The sequence below is a fragment of the Pteropus alecto genome, unplaced genomic scaffold, assembly GCF_000325575.1.
Source record: "Pteropus alecto unplaced genomic scaffold, ASM32557v1 scaffold25, whole genome shotgun sequence".
NCBI classification, from domain to species: Eukaryota; Metazoa; Chordata; class Mammalia; order Chiroptera; family Pteropodidae; genus Pteropus; species Pteropus alecto.
The window spans coordinates 14,596,186-14,619,602 of NW_006441955.1; the positions used below are offsets into that span (position 1 = coordinate 14,596,186).

The following is a 23,417-nucleotide window of genomic DNA, read 5'->3' on the forward strand; positions in this document are numbered from 1 at the left end:
CCGTCCGCGGCCCCGCGCCCGCCGCGCTGCACCCGGAGGAGGTCGCCGCGCGGCTGCAGCGGATGCACCGGGAGCTGAGCAACCGTAGGAAGATCCTGGTGAAAAACCTGCCCCAGGACTGCAGCTGCCAGGTACGGGGGACGGGGCAGGGAGGCGACGCGTCCCGGGGCAGCGGGACAGGGCTCGGGAGGGAAACTGCCCCTGGTGTCCAGGCTGGTGCCCGACGCCTCGGAGCGGTCGGGGGCTGGGGGGAAAGGAGGGGATCCGTGCAGTCAGGAGAACCGCCTGTCGCTTTTGCAAAGCGCCCCCCACCTCCTGGTTTCTGAGCTTGAGGTCGGTCACCCTGCGAGGGTGGCAGATTAGGAAACTGAGGCTCGGATCGGAGAGGCGAGGCGACTTGTCCAAGGTCACGGGAATCAGGGCGGCTGCCTCCGAGTCCCGCCCGCTCTCTCCTTTCCCCGGTGGTCCCTTGGGTGCGTTTAGGGGGAAGGGGTCAGGAGGAGAAGAGAAAGAAGTAAGTGAAAGAGAGGCTCGTGAGCTGTGGAGCAGAGATTGGGGGGCCGAGTCTTCGAGAGCACCTTGAGAGGGGTGGAGGGTCCCGCCTAGGGTCCTCGGGACTTGGGTGTACCACAGGGGGCGGGATCACGGGAGAGCTGGGAGTGAGTTTTCCTGTTGCAGAAAGCGCTCGACCAAGTTTGTATGGAACAACTCTGTCCCCTCAGTTTGCTAAGGCCCTAGGATAGAGAGGTTATCACGGCGCTTTGGGAAGCCTCCCAGCAGTCTTCTGTCATGCCAAGTATTGGAGGATTTATTCCTCAGTGACTCCTAGGAAGCTTAAAGATAGGCCTCTTTGTGTCTTTGATCCAGAGTAATTGATGCTTTAGGATTAAAAGCTCTGCATCTATTTAACTAACCCGGTCACCCCGCGCCCTTGATTGTCAAAGTTACATGCTCATTGTAGGAAAGCAAGGAAAGTACAGAGAAACGCAAAGGAGGAAATAGAAATCACTCATATTTTTGATACTTAAAGGTAACCGTTGTTAACATGGGATATTATCCTCTTTCTATGCATATGTATACCTATGCATTTTTGTTTGAATCAAAGAAAATGAGATCATTTCTTTGATTCGTGACAATGTCTTAATTGTCTAGATTTATTTCACTTGTAACTTGGATTTATATATTTTGTGTGGATGGGGAGGGTGGACTGTCCTGGTAGTTGTAGATTTGGGCTAACTCATGTAGTTCCTCCTGTGACAGGGATGCGTGAAATTTCAAGTGGGCTGGGTATTGATAATTGCAGGGCTGTTCTACCCTAAGTAAGATACGTGAGACTAATGCCTCATCACTGTGTAATTAGACCTCACATAGCCACTCACTAAATGCGAGCATATAACCTTATAACCCTTATGCATGAGGGGCCATCTTGTTTCTAAAATCAATGTAAAACCGTCTCTCTTAGTACTGTATATCTCATCCCTCTTTCAGTTGTTTATCATTGTCCACCTCCCATCAGGCAGGTAATGTTTTGTGTTGTTACCTTTAAGGACACTCGCAGTGGACGGATTTCATGGCAGCAACTTCCCCCTGCCCACGCAAATAGAGGAGAGCAAGGGAGCCCAGGAAGAGGGAGGCTTGGAAGAGGCAGATGACAGTATTTAAAAAAGCAAATTGAAGAAATAGCAGCTGTGCATGTAGACTATCTAGGAGAAGAGAGATGGATGTGCCTTGATTTCCTTTGTAGAATGTTAACCATTTTTATCACATTTCCTTGCATTCTGAAAATATTTAGATCCAAAATTTTAGACATTTCCCTTCTTGAGAGACATGAAAAAAATATATATCAAAGGGTCTAATAATAGGAGCAGTTTTAATAACTTGGTGTTTGTGATGCAAAGAGGTTTTATGAGAATTACACTGATTTGTATTTTTGAGATATTCTTTTTCTGTTATGAATTTATTTTTAGCCAGAATCTTCAGATTCCCTCTAAGGTAGCAAGCATAAACTATGGAATAAACTTTGTATAAGATCTGTAAGTCTAGATGAGTCTTTCACTGCCATAAAGTATCTTAAATTTTTATGTTAAGTTCTTATGCCATGTTTTTGAGAGCTAAAGAGTTTCATCTAGAAGCAAAAAAAAAAAGTTGTTAGGACCTAGAGACTAGTTTTCAGACTTGTCCTAGCAGTTTAATGATTTCTGTAATAAAATGTTTTTTGTATTTTATATTATAACTCAGTGATCTGTGTTACATAAATAAGTGGAATAGAACAAAGTATGCTAGTTTCTAAAAGCAATTAAAATAGTCTTTTTTTAGATTACTTATTGAGAATTGCTATTTTTATTGATCCAGTAAAGTTGACCTTTACTTCATCTGCTTTTTCTCATCGTAATATTTTCATGAATATATTCCGCAAGGATTTTGGTATTTTATCTTTTAACAATTCTAATGTCTTTTTTTCCTTAGTGGCTGCATTGTACTGTCAACTTACTAATGAAGGTTTTACTTTAAATTTATTTTGTGCCTTTCAGCTGGTGTCACCTGGCTAAACTACTCATTATGAAATTACTGTAATAGTTTTTTAAAGTTACTACTTTTCAGTTATTACAACATAGTTTTTGTAAATCTTACTCAAATTTTAATTTTTAGTATATAGCAATTTACAATAGCATCTTACATCTTTACACTTCCCGTGATTAGAAGGTGCATCGAAAGTAAGTGGGAGCTTTTAAAGATGTATATCAAGTACCTTACAGAAATACTAGCTCTGAAAAATGAACACCTTTATACCTGTAAGTTCTCAAAAGCTGTCTCATTGAATAGTGCAGTCAGGCACTATCTGGTCAGCCTCCTGTGCCTTCTCAAATCCTCCTAGCCCTGTATGTTCTCATAAGCCTCAGCTCTGGTTCATGTCCTTTTCATTTCTTAAACAGGCTATTACAAATTTTCTCTTTTTCACCTACCGTTATTGTTCTTTTATGTTGTAGCCCATCCTGCTTACTGCTTCCCTTGAGCTTCTCAAAGCACAAATTTGATATCACTCTCCTACTTTAAAAAACAAACAAAAAAACCTTGACTCCAGATTCCTATCACTGCCTCTCAAACTTTTCCTCAAATCGTTTAATTTGTCTCTTTTCTTCAAACTGTGAAGAGTAATGAACCTGAATTAGCTTTCTGCAAGAGTGAAATTGCTTTGAAGCATCATTTTCTGTCTGAAAAATTTATATTAATTTTATGTTCTAGTAAAAGTGGATTTAATGTAAAAACAGTGACTTGTTTAACTCCTCTAAATTTTTTTTCATAAACTTGGCACTTATAGAGAATCTACCCTATTTAATATATGATTTTTCATACTCTTATATTTCCATGAAGTAGACCTCATTTAAAAAGCAAGACGTGATAGGATAGAAATCTAAGATTCTAGACATTTTGTAACTTGGCCCCAGCCTCATTTCTTAGTTGTCCTGCAATGGATTCTTCTGTAGTTTTATCAAGATTCCTGGATCCCCAAGTCTTTCATACCACCGTGGTTTGGATATTTATAGTTCAGTCTTTGAATGTCAGTGTTTTAGAATGTGATTATAGTGATTAGTTTATTGTCAATAATATTTATGATTACTGTAATTATTTATAGTGAATAATAACGATGTTGTGAACACTGGTTCTTAATTCAGAATAGCCATGTGTGTGAATAGTCTTTTGCAACTCTGAATTTAGAATTTGGGTTAGTTAAGATAATGCCCTAATATATGTTTTTTTACTGCATTTCTCAAAATTGTTTACTTTTTATGGTTGACCTTGTTCCATTTCAATAGTATTGTTACTGGGGTTTCAAAATAGAGACAACAGTGCCATTTATTTCCTATGTTGCTTGAGTTCACTGTTTTTTTTTCTTATATGTCATATGTGTGCACATGTGTTTTTTTGTTGTATTTATTTTAAAATCTGAAAGAGATGTTATTGTGTAATTAGAAAAAAAATGTGAAGTGCTTAGGGCTAACAGCCAAGATCAGTAATAGAAGAAACATTCTGTTGTCTCACTTTGTGTATTATTAGCTTTCATTTCAAAGTACTCTATTATGGTAGTTAATTGAGAAGTTTGATAGTTAATTCACAGAGCCCCATTAGAAAGCATAGCATTATCAACCAAATACTTTTTAGAATAACCACCAAATGTAGTAAACTCTGGTTGATTTTCTTTTTTAAAACTATTTATTCCCATTTTTCTTTTATATTAGTCAAAAACCAATAGAATTTTCTCATATGTTCTGTGTTCTTTAACTGAGGGATTTAAAAATATACATTACTTTCTCTAAGAACATTTAGTAATTATTGCCTCTTTTTAAAGTGGGGCTAATTATTTACCACTTTTTCTGACAATACTGGGTTGTTTTCACATTTTGAAATTATTCTTTTTTTTCCCATCGAGAATGTCATTTTGCTTCCAAAGTTATTTTTCTTACTATAGTTTATACTACGTAAAAGTTATATTATACTTTCTCTTCTAATGTAGTTGATCTGAATTGCATTATGGGTTCTACTTATTTTATGTTTATTTTATTATCCTCTTTCCATTGTAACAAAGACTCTGAAAGCTGCTAGAAGAATATACTTCTAGATTTCTGGGACACTACTGGCTCTGTAAGTTTTTAGTCTTGGCAGATATTCTTGAAAATTGTTTTAGCCATGGTTGTTCTCTGCTCTGAAAACATATTCAAGAGGAGGAGTACTTTGTGGTTAGCATCACAGTGCTGGGTGTTAACGGCAGTTCAAAGTAGCCTCAGGTGATTTATAGACCATTTCTTAATTAATAAATGGGTTATACTTACAAATTATTTTTTGGACTTGGAACATGTTTTCCCATAGAAAGATTATGGTAGGTGGCATTTAGTTTTGCCAGCTAGCATTTTAATATCTATTTAGGTTATGATGGTTCTGAAATGTAAGATTACTTTAAATAATACCATAACATCGAATGAGCTTTATGCAGGAACAGAGACTCTCCCAGTGTCAAATCATTGATGGATGCACCTGTGTCTGATGTCAGAGCCTCAAGAAAGGGCTGTGTTTAAGGGAATTGCTCTTTAAATAAACAAGATTCAGAAGATCAGGGAAGCATTACATGAGATCAACTCTGAATGAAGGCTGTTCTTGCAAAAGGGGTCCCTATCACTAACCCTCTGAGTTTTATCTCTTAATTCTTATCTTTTCTACCTTATAGCTAGTGGCCCTTAGGGTCTTCCTGGACTTATTATCTGTGAGCAAAAAGCTTTACGCTTAACTGTACTTAGCCCAGCTGAAACAGGCAAATAAATGAAACAATGTAAATGAAGAAAACAAATTATCTAAATTTAATGATTCTAAAATTGCTTATTAGGGACCCTGGCTCTGTTTATATTTTGTTTTCCTGAAGAAGCAGTTGCCTTACTCTAAGGGGACCTTGTGCACTGAGAGGTGTAATGTGTGAAAAGTGGGATGATCAAACCACCTAGAACTCTATATTTTGGCTCATGATTATCTGCAGAGGGTCGTCCTTGCTTGCTGTGCTGGTATCTTCCATTTGACCCTCCAGATCTGTCTCTACCCTTTTTCACCTGGTGTCCTGGGAAGCTAACCTGAACTATGAATTACACTAACAAGGTTTTCTCATCTTCTAGTTTCCAGTTGCGTTTGGCCAGAACCACTAGTGAGAGATCAAAAGGTGGAGGAGAGAGAGTGGAGCATTTTATCACTCAGCTGCCTCTCTACCAGGTTACTGTGGCTTGGCTATTTCCTATTTCAAAGGTCAATTTCTTTCCAGAGGCTCTCACCATGGGACTAAGCTTCCCACTTGTAACTCACCTTGCCTACTTAGGCCTAGAGGTTGTAGGAGGTAGTTGCTAGCCATAGGATTTCTTTACATTTTTGTAGGTAGTCTCTTCAGAAAATTCTCTCCAGTGACTTAGTTGTCGAATGTGCAGTCTGTTTCTTGCTGAGATTCTGATACCATTGTTTACCCAGTCTCGGTTCTTCCTCTTGTTTTTCCTAATAACACCCAGATTTTCCTGTGAGGACCTACCCCTTCCTCATCATTTAGCAACTAGATGATTTAGGTGGGTTTGATCTCTCCCCATTTGAAGGAGTGACATAAACCAACAAACAGAATTTTTCCCTTTTGCCATTGGAATTGGGCAAAATATGAACAGTGGCCTGGACCTGTGCCAGTCTGTGGTAGTTCCTTGGCCATGCTGATTATTTCAACCTGGTATAACAGAAAAGCCTAGGACTTTTATTTGGCTGTTAGGTTAAGTGAGTCTCTACACGAATCCAATTTACAGTCAGTCCTCAACACATGAATTCTAGCACATTTTAACACCTTTAGTTTCAAAGAAATCAGTGCTTTATAAGGTATCCTACTCCATCTTCAGACAGCTTTCTTTGATATAAATTTCTTATTTATATTGAATATGTAAAATTTATTTCCTTGACATTTTGATATCTTGATTTAATTTCTCTCCTCCAGGAATATAGAGAATTTATAGTAGTTTCTTTTTTAACTTATAACTTCAGTTTCTTCAAACCACTTACTTTTAGGACATGAGCCCAAGTTTCCTCACCATCGTCTCTATTTTTCTCTGAACATACCCCACTACCACTTTGTCATTGTATCTCTTAAAATGTGGCACCCAAAATTGAGCATGGTTGTCTAGTTGAGATCTTCCCGTTATCCCTCAGACTGAACAAAATTCTTTCCTTTAGATAACTGTAATAAAAATAACAACGTTTGTTTACTGGGTGCCCACTGTCACCAGCTACTATACATTATATTTTGTTTATATTGAATCCTCATTTCAAAGCCATAAGAATTTATTATTCTCTTTTACTGATAGGAACACAAAGATGCAAAATTAACATCAAGCAATTTGCCCAGGGTCATTCAGCTAATTAGTGGTAGCGTGGAGAACTAATGTCTATTTGACTCCAGAGCTGATATTCTTATCCTACACTGTATTATAATTGTAATTCCATGCACACCGTATTGTAAGTGTTTCAAAGGACAGGGATCATATATTTACCTTTGTATCACCAGTGTTTAACCTAGAACCTGACACATTGTTCCAAGGGAAATTTAAAACAGAAGGGGATATCCACCTACTTTGTTCTAAAATGTTGTACTTCTGTTAATGTGTCTGGCACGTGGCCAGTTCTCAGAATTGGTTTGTAAGATGAACAAATTTTGCTTTGTATGACTCTGTTCTTTTTTTGGCAGTGAAGTTATACCATTCACTTACAATTATTTATTCAGTCAACTGTTTATGGCTTATGAGTAAGTTGAAAGCAGCAAGCCATCTCTCCAGAAAAGCGCTAATATTCATAGGCACACAAAAATTTGCATTAATTTCAAGGGATTATGGATCTCTTGGAATTCACCCTTGATGCCACTGGGGATTGTAGACCTAGGTTGAAAAGTGCCTTTCTAAGCCAGTGTAATTTTCATCATGTTTTTGGGACTTCACCTGAGTATGGATCTCTTGAGCAGATCTGAAATTAAGCTGCTTCTTCAGAAGAATTTTTTTAGAAACTGCTATGGGCTACACTTAGGTATAGGTGGGACGATTTACCTGGGCAGAAATATAAATTAGGCTCCTTAATTTTCTTTCTAAAAAAGTCATCCATATCAATTGACATTTCATGTAAAAGTTCCTTGTTCTCTTGACACCCAGCACACATGACTGACACTTTAGGTACCGTGTCTTGTACAGAGTAGATGCCCCCCAAATTTTTTTTCTAAGAGGTTTACAAGGAATTACAGTATAAAATTCTCTTTTAACATATATTAAAAGTCAGAGATTAATACAAAGAATGTTTCTTGTTAAAACACATTAAGACTATTGTCCATTGTGTTGTTCAGTGTTCTTCACAATAAGTATCTTTTGTTAGATTTGTGAATTCCTAACTCATTGTAAGTCTCTAAACTTGTTTTCTAGGCATTTGGTGCTTAACTTTGTGCTTATTTACTATCATTATCTTTAGATTTGGGAATTTATTTTCTTCTTCGCTATGCTGGTACATTTTTTGCATGTATGTTTGAAGCTTTCTCTTAAACATTTGTTAGCACTTGAATGCCAAATTTAGGATTCATTGAATTTATTTAAGCCTGTGTCTGTATGCATAACTTTTGCCTCTCTTCCTGCCACCCCCCTTCCACCCAGCCCACTCTACTTCACCCCCTTTGCCCCAGCTACTCAGTTTTTCTATATTTCTTCCCACACTACATTGATTATCTGCTTGTAGTTCCTGGCTTGCCTTTATTTCTTGGACTTTGTATCTTTTATTACCTGCAAGTTTAACTACTTGCTTTTGATTCCAGGTTAGTCTTCATTTCACTGCCTTTATACCTTGTGGGGTTTTTTTGCCACCTCATCTAGAATTGAAGTAATGGCAGTAAACAAGAACATGTGAATCTGGGAAATTTTAAGTTTTGAAATAATCTCAAGCTTACAGAAGAGTTGTAAGTATAGTCATGCACCACTTAAGGAGGGGGATACTTTCAGAGAAAAGTATCATTAGCCAATCTTGTCATTGTGCAAACATCACAGAGTACACTTACACAAACCTACTACGCACCTATATGGTATAGCCTATTGCTCCTAGACTACAAACCTGTACAGCATGTTATTGTACAAGACAACACAAGATTAAATCAAGCACAAGAGAAATGATGCGATCAAGAGTCATAAACATGAGATGTAGGAGGCTGCCACAGGTGCAACACTGCATATTGTTTTACGGCGAATTTTTTTTTATAAGTAGAAAGAGTACACTTTAATGATAAAAAGTATAGTATAGTAAATACATCAACCAGGAACAGTTGTTTATTATCATATATTGTGTACTATACATAATTGTAAGTGCTTTTCTTTTGTACAACTGGCAGCACACGGTGTGGGTTTGTTTACACCAGCATCACAAACACATGATTAATGCATCGTGCTGAGACGTTAGGACAGCTACCAAGTCATTAGGAGGAATTTTTCAGCTCCATTATAGTCTTATAGAACCATTATCGTGTATGTGGGCCGTCGTTGACTGAAATGTCGTTATGCAGCACATGACTGTACCATAGAAAGAACTTTTATTTCCTGAGCTGTTTGAAAGTGAGTACTGACCTGATGCTCTACCACCCTGAGTGTTTTATTGTGTATTTCTTACAAAGTCTCCAACATAACCACATTACTACCATCAAAGTTAAAATACTGCCATCTAATCCACAGATGGCGTTTACGATTTGCCAGTTGTCCTATCACAGTCTTTTTACAATGAAAGGATCTGGTTCAGAATCATATTGTGTACTTTGTCATCATGTCTCTTTAGTCTTCTTCAGTCTGGAATAACTCTTCAGGTTTTCCTTGACTTTTACGACCTTGACCCTATTGAAGATTACAGGTCACTTACTTTGTAGAATATCCTCTTATTTGGTTTTGTCTGACATTTCTTCACGATTAGATTCAAGTTGTATATCCTTGGCAGGGATATCACGGGGTGGTGCATGTTTTAGATTTGTCTCACTGTTGATAGTTAACTCTGATCACTTTGATTGACGTTTATTAAAGTAGTATATGGCAGACTTCTCCAGGTTTCCTCTTTGTAATAAGGATTTTGAGGGGAGATACTTTAAGACTGTAAATATTCTATTCCCTGTCATATGTTCAATTTGTGCATTTATTAATTTATATCAAAAGTGTGGTCATAGTTTCCCATGTTCTATGGGTTATCCTGCATTACTACGAGTATTTACTTTGATGCCTAAATTGTTTTACATTTGGGCAGCGGAAGCATCTTCAAGCTGGCCCCTGTGTCCTCTTCTTAAATAAATTTTTAATGTTGAAAAAATTTTAGATTTACAGAAAAAGTTACAAAGATGGTATACATAGAGTTCCTATATATTCTTTATCCAGTTTCCCCTAATGCTACATCTCACATAACCAAGGTACATTAGTCTAGACTACAGAATTAATATTGGTACATTATTATTAACTGAACTGCAGACTGTGGATTCCATTAGTGTTTTTATTCGTGTCCTTTTCATGTTCCAGGATCCAGTCCAGGGTGACACATTGCGTTTAGTCATCATGTATCTTAAGTCTTCATTCTGTACCAGTTTCTCAAGTCTCTTCTGGTTTTCATGATCTTGACAGTTTGCTCAGATGTCTTTTAGAATGCTCCTCAGTTTGAGTTTTTTTTTAATGAGAGATTAGGGTTATAGAATTTTGGGAAGAATTCCAGAGGTGAAGTATATGTATGATTATATCACTTTAGGGGTACATGACATGATTTACCATGGCGATGTCAACCTTGATCATTTGCTTAAGGTGATGTCTGCTGCATTTGTAAAACACTATTTTTCTCATTCACTATTATTTGGGAACAAGTCACTAATTCCAACACATACTTAAGGGAAGGATCTTATGTATCCTATGTCCTTTTAATACGTCCCCATCATTCACTGAGTACTTCCTTTGTTTTTGACATAACAAGATGTTGCAGCTTATTTTGTACTTTCTGTGCTCCAGCCTTGGAATCAGCCGTTTCATAAACTAAATGTTTGTGTTTTCCCAAATTCATAAGTTGAAGCCTTAACTCCCAGTGTGGCTATATTTGAAGACGGGGACTCTATTCAAGTAATTAAATGAGGTCATAAAGGTGGGGCCTTGATCAGATAGGATTACTCTCCTTATAAGAAAAGACACCAGAGAACTCTCTCTCTGTGCTTTATGCCACCTCCACCTGCCTGTGCACAAGAACCAAGGAAAGGTCATGTGAGGATATAGTGAGAAGGTAGCCATCTGCAACCCAGGAAGAAAGACCTCACTAGAAATCAGATCAACTAGATCCTTGATCTTGGAATTCTAGCTTCCGGAATGGTGAGAAAATAAGTTTCTGTTGTGTAAGCCACCCACTCTGTGATATTTTGTTATGGCCACCCTAGATGACTATTACAGTGCCCAGTTTCTTTTAGAGGAAAATATGCCAAGATCTGGGAGTTAGCTGTACTCATTGCCGTTAAAATGTCAGTGCTCTCGGGTCTTCTTAGTAGACAAAACTAGAGAATACATAAATATATGTGTCCATTTACACATTTTTCTCTCTCAATTTATTTATCAAAAGTAATGAGTTCACACTGATACATCAAATTATAATCTAGTACCATAGAGTTCATTATAGTTTTCTCCCATTCCAGATTTGTCACTCCTTTTTCTGACAGTGAAAAACCTGGTATTTGTTATCCTTAATACATTATTTGAACAATCTCCCTTTATGTAATACATTTCCCATCACCACTGCTGATGGCTGCACCATCCCCCATTCAAATGCCCACCTTGTGCAACTTAGGCTCCATCCTCCTGTACTGGGCTGCTCCACTGGCCAGAAGGCCTTCTCACCTTGCCTGAGCTCTGACATTCTGTGCTGGGTTTTTCTTCTGTGCAAATATCCTCCTCACTTTGCTCAAGTTCTGAAACCTGAAATATTAAATAAGATATTTTGTGTAAAGTATATGTAAGTATACAGTAAACCAGGGGTCCCAAACTCCCGGGCCGCAGACTGGTACTTGTCCATGGCCTGTTAGGAACCAGGCTGCACAAGAGGAGGTGAGTGGTGAGCAAGCAATGAAGCTTCATCTGTGTTTGCATCCGCTCCCCATCACTAGCATCACCTCAGTCCACCTCAGATCATCAGGCATTAGTTTCTCATAAGAGCACTGGTCCCTGTTGCCAAAAAGGTTGAGGACCACTGCTAAATGATACTTATTATTAGTGGTAATTTGTAGTAGATGGGATTTTAAAAATGCCTCCCAAGCTTTCTAATCCATGGAACCATGAATGTGACAAGGTCTCACATGTGTAATTGTTATGTTACATTATGAGATTTTTGCAGATGTAATTGAGGTTACTAATCAGTTGACTTAGGGGCACCAAAAGGGAGATTCTACAGGTAAACCCAATCTACTCATACTGGCTCTTTAAAAACAGTTTTCTCAGGCTAGCAGCAAAAGGAGAAGTCAGATGATTTGAAGCACAAGAAGGATTTGATACACTGATGCTGGGTTGGGAGACAGAATGGGCCACATGCAAAGACTTTGAGGAGCTGAGAGTAGTCTCCAGCTAATAGACAGCAAGAAAACAGGGACTTCAGTCCTACATCCACAAGGAACTGAATTCTAAATACCTCAGTGAATGGAAGTATATTTTTGCTTAGAGCTTCTAGATTAGAGTGCAGCCTGCCAAACACCTTGATTTTGGCCTTGAGAGACTCTCAATTTGAGCCTGCCTGGAATTTTGACCTACAGAACTGTGAGAGAATAAATGAGTGTTGTTATAAACAGTTTAATTTGTTGAACAGCAATAGAAACCTAATACAGTAGTATATCCAGGTGATATTTGAAATAAAAAATTTTGCATGTCGTAGAAGAGATAGTGATTTATGTATGGTTATTCTTTGGGAGGGGTGATTATCTAAATCTATCTACTGGAAATTTAACTGCTCTTCTTGGGGACATCCACAAAGCAAAAACTGCTCAAGGAGAACCTCTAACCACTAGATATACAATATTAATTGAAGATGTGAGCTGTGTGTTAGGTTAGTGTAAAGAAAGCATATTTTCAATTTTTTTCTTTTTGAGCACTTTAAACATATATTGGTTTATGTTAAGATTGTAAAATAATCTAAAAAAAAAAAAGGAACAACCTGCATTGGAGTATAAAGGCAATCTGGAAACGAATATTAATGCATTTAACAAATATCGAAGGTCTAATTTTGCTAGATGTTCACTAGATATTGTTTATGAATATGGCAGATGTGTGTTGTTATTGCTAAGCCTACAAACTAATAGAGATACAGATATATAAGCAGTTAAAAAACATGAGAGGCATATAAGTGTCGTGCTGGGGAAAGTAAATGCTATTGAAGCACAAGGAAAAGATACCTAATCCATACTCAGAGGTTCAAAAAAGTTCCTTAGAGAAACTCATCTAAGCTGAGATCAAGGAGGTGAGAAGGTAGCTAAATGAATGGTAGGGAAAAGAAAAGTATAGAATATTCATGGCAGTGGTAACAAGATGTACCAAGTCCTGAAGACAAGATAAAGGATGGCCAAAAGCTAGTTCACTGCGGCTGAGGCATAAAGTTTAGAGGGATAGTAATTCAGTATAAAGCTGTCACATAAGCAGGACCAGATGATTATAAGTTTCAAAGCCATATTAGGGAGTTTGGATTTTATTTTAAGGAAAGTGAGAATTCATTGAAATATTTAAACAAGGGAATGATGCAATCATATTTTTATCTGTCAGAAAGTAAAATTATGTTGTTTTTGTTTTTATCTCTCAAATTTTGTTATTTCACATTCTAAGGTTAGGAGGCCAGTGATGCAGTAAGCTTTAGGAATGTAATGGGAATGAATATTTCATAGACTTTATTTTTGCACTGGTGATACTTAAGACACAGTATAGCATAATAGTTCATTGTGTTTGCTGTAGAGTTTGCTGACCTGGGTTTGAATCCCAGATTCATCACATACTGTCTGTGCAAGTCGCTTTTTTAGGCCTCAGTGTCCTTATCTTTAAAATCTGAATATTAACATTCACCTTTAAAATCCAGCTCATCAGGTTGTTAGGATTGAAAGAGGTAATGTCTGTAAAGTACCTAGAATAAAATAAGCACTCAGTAATATATTATTATACTGCTAATAATAATAATTTAAAAAAACCATGAAAGTTTATTAATTTTTTTTAGGCCAAGTCATAATGTTCCCCTAGCAAAAAGCTGCTTATTCAAATTAACTTTTCAGGAAAACAGCTACATCAAAAGCTGTTAAAAATTTAGGCAAGTTAAAATTGACACTACATTTACTCATCTGGTATCACAAAGAATATTATAGGCCCCATGTTAGACCAAAGAAAAAAATATTATCTGGTGTAGTTCATCCAAATGCAGTTCCAAGCAAGCAATAGTGTATATAGGTTTGGAGCCTAGAAGAGACGTTTATGGTGGAAATAAGAATTTGGAGATTACTGGCATGAAGATCAGACCTCAAAATGTTTGACAAAATTTTATACCCATTCACAATAAAAACTTAAAGCAAACAAGAATAGAAGATAACTTTCTCAAACTAAAGATTATCTAGAAAAACTAAAAGTCATATTCAGTGGTGAAATATTGAAAACTTTCCCCCTGAGATTAGGAGCAATACAAGAATCACCTGTATTCAACATTGTGCTAGAAATTGTAGCTAGTATAACATGGCTAACTCCAACTGACTAAACTCTAACCTGACTAAAAACTGATAAGCAAACTGGTAAGTCAAAGGAAAACTTAAAAATTAAAGGAAGACAAAATAGCTTTTTGACCTTGAGTAGGAAAGGTACAAAGAACACAAATTGTAAAGAAAAAAATTGACAAATTTGGCTTTATTAAAATGAAAAACTTCTCCAAAAGAACTCACAAAGAGACAAAATGACAGATCATATACTAGGGGAATACATTTAGAAAATAGTTTCCAACAGAGGATTTGTATTCAGAATATGTTTGGGGGGGAAAAAAAAAACCCTTCTAGTCAATAAAAGACAAACACAATAGAAAAATGGGTGCTAGAAATGAGTGAATGTTTCTCAGAAGAGGAAATAAACAGCAACTAAGCATGAAAAGATGGCTATATCAGTGAGAATTCTTCAGAGAAACAGAGTATGTATAATATTTGTATTCATGTAGATTTGTATTATATAGACACGCATATAGAGATTGATTAATTGATTGACTGACTGACTGAGAAAGCTGGCAAGTCCAAAATCTGTAAGGGATAACAGGCTACAAACTCAGACAAGTGTTGATTCGGCAGTCTTGAGGCAAGATTTCTTCTTCTCTGGGAAAACTGTTTTTGCTCTTAAGGCCTTCAGCTGATTGGATGAGGCCCACCTACATTATCTGAGATGTCTCCTTTACTTAGAGTAAAATGATTATGGATATTAACTAAATCTATAGAATACATTCACAGGAACACATAGATTAGTGTTTAATAAAATAAGTGGATATTATAGCCAAGTTGATACATAAGACCATCACAGTGCTCTACCTTGTTAATCAAGTGAATACAAATTAAGACCACAATGAGGTAGAATTTTATATGGCTTAGTGAGATTTTAATGTACTGTTGATGGGAACATAAACAGTAATAAGTTGGCATTTTTATATAAAGAGGATCATTTGCATGTGTACAGCCCATGAATTTCATTCCTTCAGAAATTCTTGTATATGAACACAACGAAATATGAATGTAAAATTTATAAGAATGTGATAGTAGTTTTAAATACACACACACACACACGCACGCACGCGTGCGTAACCAAACAGCAACCTAGAAACGAATCAAATAGTCATTGATAGAAAAGTAGATACATAAACCATACTTTAGGTACAGAATGGAATATCAAACAGTAGTGAATAAATGAACAGCCACGTGTAACATGAGTAAATTTGTAAAACATTATATTGAGTATAAAAAAGCAAGACACAGCTTAAAAATAGCATAATGCCATTTTTATAAAGCTGAGAAACAACATATTGTTTGGGGATACATACCTATGTCAGGAACCCCAGCTATGGGGGAAAGTGGTGGGATGGGCTAGCAAACAAGTCAATGGAACAATGTTACTAGTGTTCTAGTCTTTAAGTTTGGTGGTGAGCTCCTGGGTGCTTATTTCATTATTATGACTCAGAACTTAATATATGTTACAGCTAATATTTTCATATTATCAAATCCCTTAAAAGTTTTAAAGAAAATCAAGTGTTTGTTTCTCTTTTTTTATTTTAAAAAGTGAAATTTGAAAGAATTTAGAAAAGCGTTTTAATCTATGAAAGACTTTCTTAGAAAAAAACTTTTGTGTGAAAAGTCTGTGAAGGGCTTAGAAGACATTGTGATTCAGGTTTAAAACTAAGGCTGGGTGTCATTCAGAGAGAAGTCCACAACAGTTGGAACAAAAGTTATTTAACCTTGCAGTGTCATTGACTAACTGGTTTGACTTGAAAGCTATTGATCCTCTGCCCAGGAGACATTTCATATGTGGAAAATTTTTCATTTAATTCAAGGGAGTGGTAGTGAATTTGGTCTGGAAATAGATTACTAAAGCTATCTAATAGTATCAATTTTGATGAACTCATCTTACTGTAAGAAATCTATAAGCAATATTGCCAGTTAGAGGACAAAACGTTTTCATCAAAAATACTAGGTTGTTCCTTAAATTTAGCTTGTAAATTAATAGAAATGTCATAAATCTGGATTAGTATAGGGAGATAAAATTTTAGTCCTTTTGGTTCTTTGTGGTAGAGCATGGTAGAATTTTGGCAAACAGTTGTTAGGACTCTTTCAGGTTTTAAGTTTTTAATTTGGCCAACTTACCAAGGCTCAAATTGAGGGGTGACCCACTTTTGCCTGGGTCAAAACCAGGGCATGGAGAAAAATAATCATTTTTTTCTTTGCAGGAAGCTTTGTAAAGTTTCTCAGTTGGCAAAATCTGCATCCCGCATCTGAGATATAGAAAAACCATGATTAGAAATATGAATATTTTAAAAATAAAATTTCTTTGAAAACTTGAGATCTTTCTCGGGTAATTCCCTTAGCTGAAGGAGTAACATGTTATTTGTTTACGGGTACTTGATAATGCGAAGAGCAGTATCATGCTTTCTTTATCTGGCATTTGACAGCTGTTAACTAGTGAAATGAGAGATTAGAGTCGATGCAATTAGAATCATACACTGGATGGCTTCAAAACCGTGTCACCTACTACATAAAGTATTAACATAGCTGATTGGCAAGATCTATGTGTTATGCTATTGAGAGAGTTAATATGTTCTTGATGTAGAATACAGTGTTATGTTTTTTTTAAGTCCAAGAAAAGCTTTTCAATAAAGAAAAAAGCTTAAAATATAAAAAAGTACCTTAATGTATAAACTAATTTGTATATTGATCACATTACGATATAATTCATCAAACTTTTACAAAATTGTTAAGTATATGTAGTTTAAAGCATTTCTAATATTGACTTACTAATAAGGAATACTGAATTATCAACTTTACCTTGGTTATCTTTCTTATCATAGGTGATTACCTTTTTTTTTTCACCCAGCATTGTTCTGATACTTACCTATCATATCACTCTTTTCCTCTTTCCTTGCATTGGTTTAAAAGGGAAAGTATTTCTCAACTCGTAACTGCCCTCTTATTTCCATTTCCATATGATCTTTTCTTAGGGCTTTAGTGGTATCGTTTTTGTAACTATTAGTGATAGTTTACTATTTTTAATTAATACTGGAAAGAATTAGCAGTATGGCATAGAGATTAAGAATGTGGTCCCTGGAACCATACTGATTGGTGAATCTTCTTCATTCAGCAAGTGACTAAATATTTGACTTTGGCAAGTTGACTTTGCTCTGGTTTCCTGATTTCCAATAAAAGGGATAAGTTCAGTGCTCTGGTATCTAGTAAAAGCTAAATGAATGCTAACTATAATAATGGCAGTTTTAAGAATTATTATTGAATTAATTCGATTGTAAACTTAACAAAGTAACATTTGTATATGTTTAGTTTATTTACTTGTAATATAGAACAGGTTGGCTGGGATCAGAATGTCCACCAATGTGATAGTCCAATTCCTTTAAAAAATAATAACTGTGTCTGTTGTGTGTTATGAGTAAAATTTTCAAGGTCGAATAGCAATTTATTGAAAAATAATTATATTCACTTTAATGTCTATTTGAGTGCCTAGTATATGCAAAGCTATACAGGTAATGTACAAATATATGAGAAATGGAATATGGTTCCTTTATCCAAGCATTGTCAATTTAACAGCAAGGATTAGGGATAGAAATCTACTTTTTCAGGCCCCAAGGTGAATGGAAGTTAAGAAATCAGAAGAAACGAGTTCAGACGGGATTAATAATGAAGCAGTATGAACTAGCATGCCAGTGTAAACATCTTGGGGAATCAACTGAACTACATACCGTGTCTTGGTGGTTGTTAATTGTTTTCATACCCAGGGATCTCTAAGTTAGGTTTGCAGTCTACATTTATTTATTCTCCATGCTGGTACTACAATCATCTACAAGTTTATTACTTGTTAAAAACTTAGTATGTAATACACAAACAGAAATGTTTAATATTTTTTCTATAAGAGAGGCATAAATAAAGTATGACCATTATTAGCACAGAGGTGAGAGAGGTCATGTTCTATAGAAAAGAACTGGAAAAAGATTCATGGAAGAACATTTGAGCTGGGATTTCAAAGGATGCGTGTGATTTGAGGTGAAGTTTGGAAGCTCTAATGGTATGTTTGCCCCATGCTAGATCAAGGTGTCAACGTAAACCGAAGTACAGAATAAGGACTGTGTGTGGTATACTCATGAGACAATTGAACATTCATTTGAGTGGAAATATGGGAATGAGTAGGGATTGTATTGGAGCTGTATCTGGAGAGGTAGGTTGGTGCTATGTCTGGTGGGCCTTGAATGCCTTTAATTTAAATAAGTAATAGAGATGCATGGAAGACTTTTTACATGGTGGAGAGTGGTGATGGTGAACCTGATAGACTAATACAGCTGGATTATCCACTAACTGCATTTATGTATTAATTGAATTCATATTTTGTCTCTTTCAGGAAGTTCATGATTTATTACAAGATTATGAGTTAAAGTATTGTTACGTGGACAGAAATAAGCGAACAGGTAAGATTTCAGTTCTAAGCATCTGATTCCATTTTGATTGTATATATAGTGCCTTTTAGTATAGTGCCTTTTAGTTCTTAAGCTAATCTCTGAAATTCTTAAGCATTAAATTATATAAATGTTACTCATACAATTTATTTTCTGAAGGTAATGTTAGTTTCCTAAATTTTAATCACATAATATGGTATTACTAGAGCCTTATGAATATAAATAATGAAGTTCTATATGTAATGTGTTATAAAGAATATCCTTTATAGGCTTGGTATCCTTCAATTTTAATAATATATTACTGGACTTAGCACACTGTGTGATTTGACCTTAGCTGGGAAAATTGGAAAAATCATTTAATTTTTCTGGGTATTAGTATATCTGTGATTTTAAAAGACTAAACTAGATTATTTCCTCTGTATTCATATGATATGTAAATGTCTAAAAACATTTTTGAGATGGTAAAAAAGTAAGAAAAGCATGGAAGATGATATAACCACTATATACACAACCATTCCCAAATTAGTAAATGTTTTATAAAAATATTTTATTTTAAAAATGTTTTTAAAAGATATTTTTTGCCTTTAAATATATACACACCTGCAAGAGCCCTAATGTAGATCTGTTGAATAAAAATCTCTGGTAGTATGGTCAAGAATTCTGCATTTATTTTTTTTCTGACTTAAAAATTGTAAAAGGAACATTACAGATAAAAATGAAATTCAGTTTCTACCTGTCTCTGATTCCATTCCTTCCCTCCCTCCTTACCTAGGGGCAAGTATTTATGAACTTGGTACATACTTTCCATACTTTGTCATTATATGGTGGTAGTTATTAGAGCCGTTCACAGATTCTTGTTCTTTTCTTCTGGGCGTGAGGTAAGATAGTTCTCCATCCTCTTTGAAGTTAGGAGTGGACATATGATATGTGTTTTGATGAAGTGTGAGCAGAAATGACATGTATCCCTTCTGGGTGGAAGATTTCAGAGCCATGTGATTCATTCTTATCCTTCTTCCTGCTAAAGTAAACGAGGCAGATTGCAGAACTTCTTTCAACTTAGGTCCCAGATCGACTGTGATGAGCAAAGCCTCCTTCCTTTCTTTCTTCTTTTCAGCATGGATTATGTAGCATGAACAACAACAACAACAACAACAACAACAGAAAAACCCTTTTGTTAAGCCAGTGAGATTGTGGAGCTGTTCGTTACCACAATATCTTGACTAATAACCTTTAATTTTACTATATGTGAAAAAAAAAATTAATGGTTTTGTTCTTGATTTTTTTTTTAAAAAAACTTTACATAAATGGTATTCTGTTACATGTTTCATTTAGCAACTTTTTTTTTTACCTCAACCTTGTTTTCACATCTTTCCATGTTGATACATATAGCTCTAGTTCATTGATTTAATTACTACAGATTATTGTGTCCTGTGAATTTGTCAACATTGATAAATCTATCCATTACTGATTTAGGAATAAGTTAAAGCATTTAGGAAGCTTTAACTTATCCAGTATTTCAAATAATGCTGCAATGAATATCCTTATAATTGTCTTCTAATAAATTGCAGCTGTTTCTCCATAAGCGAATTACTGGGTTATATGTTATATACAAATTTAATGTTACTGAATGTTGACAAAGGGAGTAGAGGTAGCAGTCTTTACAGCTTACACAGGGCCGGGAGTAGTGCTGCTCCCATTAGCTAACATGATAAACCTCATAATTCATGGTGCATCAGGAGGAGTATTCAGAAGGGTCTTAAGAGTGGAGAAAATTAATTCTGGGATAACGATGCTCTGGTCTTAACCTAACAAAATTTAAAAGTGATACGAGAAAGGATCAGGGTCTTTACTAGTAACTTAACTGCATCCTAGAACAAAACTCAAGAATATTTATATAAATACAGAAACATCCCGCACTCAACAAGGTAAAATTTACAGTGTCTGACATCCAATAAAAAATTACCAGACATAGTAAAGAAACAGGAAAATAATAATCCATAATGAAGAGAAAAATATATCAAAATTGACCTGGAATGGAAACAGAAGAATGAATGAAAAGACACTCAAACAATTCCATATGTAAAAGAAGTTATAGTAAAGGAAAAATATTGAAAAGTACCAAGTCACATTTCTAGAGATGAAAACTACAATGTCTGAGATTAAAAAATATATGTGTGTGTGTATGTGTGTGTGTGTGTATGTATATGTGTGTGTGTGTGTATATATGTATGATGCATGCATGCATGTGTGTGTGTGTGTATGATGCATATACACAACCAGTAGAAGGGATTCACAGCAGGGTAGACATTACAGAAGAAGAGATTAGTGAACCTGAAAACATAGATAAAAACTATCCAAAATGAAATAGAAAAAATGACTATAAAACATGAACAGGGAATCAGCAAAATGTGAGAAAACTTCAAGATTCCTAATATTGGAGTAATTGGAGTCTCTGAAAGAATTATGAAATGAGTTCATGGCTGACAGATTTCCAGATCTGATGAAAACTCTGACCATAAACATCCACAAAATATAACCAACCCCAAGAACAAAAGCACGAAGAAAACCACAACAAGGCACATTGTAATCAGAAGGCTTGTAATTAGTGATAAAGAGGAAATAAAAGCAACCAGAAAAATAAAGACGTTACATTTACAGGGACAAAAGTAAAGTTGGCTGTGAATTTCTTGGAAACAATGCAAGCAAGAAGACCATGAGGCAAAAACTTTTTTTCTTTACTGAAAGAAAAAAAATTGGTCAATGTAGAATTTTTTTACACACAGAAAATACCTTCAAGAATGAGAGTGAAACAAAGATTTTTTTAGTCACCTAAATGCTGAAAGAATTTTTCACTATCAGACATGCATTATAAAAATGTTTAAATAAGTCCTTTAAACAAGAATAAAATGGTACTAGATGGAAATCTGAATCTATACCAATAAATGAAAAATACCAGATATCGTCATGTGGGTAGAGACTGTTTTCTTAATATTTAAATCTCTTTAAAAGATAATTGACTGTTTGAAGGGAAAATAATAACACTATATTATTGAGCTTATGACACATGTAGAAATAAAATTGTGACAGTACAAAGTCTGGGACGGGATAAATGCAAGTGTACTGTTGTAAAGCTCTTAGACTCTACGAGATGTGAACAATATCACTTGATAGTAGACTGTGAGAAATTAATGATGTACACTATAAATCACTCACTAAAATAATACAGCACAGAAACTCAATAATTGTATTTGGATTTTAGTAGCTATGGTAGTGCTTGAAGAACCAGATAATTGATTGATAAAATATGGTTACACTTATAAACTATGACCTTACAATCAGATTCTTCTGTAATAGATAAGAAATAATTGTGTTAAAATAGGGGAAAAAAGTTTTTGCATGCTTGTCATGCAATTTGTCCCAATAATTAGAGCAAACAATGGCAAAAGAATAAATAAAATTATGACTTGTGAAAGGATTGAGACAAATTGTAGAATTCTAAAATTTCACTAGAAAAGTAAAAATAGAATTAATCTCCAAATCCCTCACAGCCTTTTCTCTGTAGAGTGACATCTGCCACTTCCACAAGAGTCAAGGTGAAAAAATTTGGACTTCTTAGAGAATCTGAAGCCTTGGAAAGAAATGGAAGAAGATATAGAAGAGACTCAATGACCTCTCTCCCTTACTGCCTGAATTTTTAAATTTGCTTCATTATGTTATCTAAATTCTACCATAAAATACTTCATTAGGGTTCAGCAAATGCAAATATCTAAGGGAAGGAATATAAGAGATTGTCAGTTTTTAGGTTCACTAGTTAATTTAAGTATGTATACATTCATTCAGCTAACATACAAAGCCACTACTATGTGCCAGACACTATGGAAGATGATGGAGATACATTCATTAGGAATTTAGGGAGCTCACAGTTTAGTAGGGTAGCAGGCATCTAAACAAATAGATTATAACACAGTGGGATGTGTGCAACAATGCAAGCAATGTTTCAAACATCAAAGTATAATGAAACAAGGTATGTTAACTCTGACTGGAGGAGAGCATCAGGGAAGGCACCTGGAGATTGTGATGCAATAATCCTTGGGCTAGATTTGAATGTTCACTAAAAAGGTTTTGTGTGGCCAAAACACATGGGAGATCTTTTAGACAAGGGGATAGTATGTGCAATGTATACATGCCTGAAACAAGTGGATATCTAGGGAACTACAAACAAAACAATTCAGTGGGATTTTTTTAAGCTTCAGCACCCAGTATTCCCAGGTGGTTTCCCATCCAAGTACTAACCAGGCCTGACCCTGCTTAGCTTCTGAGATCAGATGGGATTGGGCACATTAGGGGTGGCATGGCCGTAGACCAATTCATTGTATTTGGAGAATAAAGAACTGTCGTGGGGAGGAGGAAATATGGCATTTAGGCTGGAGTCAGATCATAAAGGGCCCTGTAGAGTGTGATAACTGAGCTAAGACTTGGCTTTATTGACAGTACAAAACCATTGCATTTTAGGCAGTATACAGCCACAATTAAACTTCTGTTTTTGAGAGATCACTTTATTGTCATTGTGGAAAAAGAATGGAGAAAGCGGATTCAAGACCTATTTTGAGGTTAGAATTTTGGGGTTCTTAGGTGGGATATGAGGGAGATAGAGTCTAGGTAGCTCCCAGCTTTTTTTT

General features: G+C 35.7%; 1 protein-coding gene and 1 pseudogene across 1 annotated transcript in view; one reads left to right on the forward strand and one right to left on the reverse strand.

Annotated features, from left to right (window-relative positions):
• The first annotated feature begins 7 nt into the window (after window positions 1-7).
• RAVER2 (ribonucleoprotein, PTB binding 2) overlaps window positions 8-23,417 on the forward strand; it is a 73,761-nt gene continuing 50,351 nt past the window's right edge. Inside the window, exons 1-2 of the mRNA XM_006919279.3 lie at window positions 8-131; window positions 18,684-18,750. Of these exons, the coding sequence (XP_006919341.1) occupies window positions 63-131; window positions 18,684-18,750 (136 nt within the window). The 5' untranslated portion in view covers window positions 8-62. The remainder of the gene's footprint in view (window positions 132-18,683; window positions 18,751-23,417) is intronic.
• LOC112485938 lies at window positions 22,983-23,101 on the reverse strand (annotated as a pseudogene).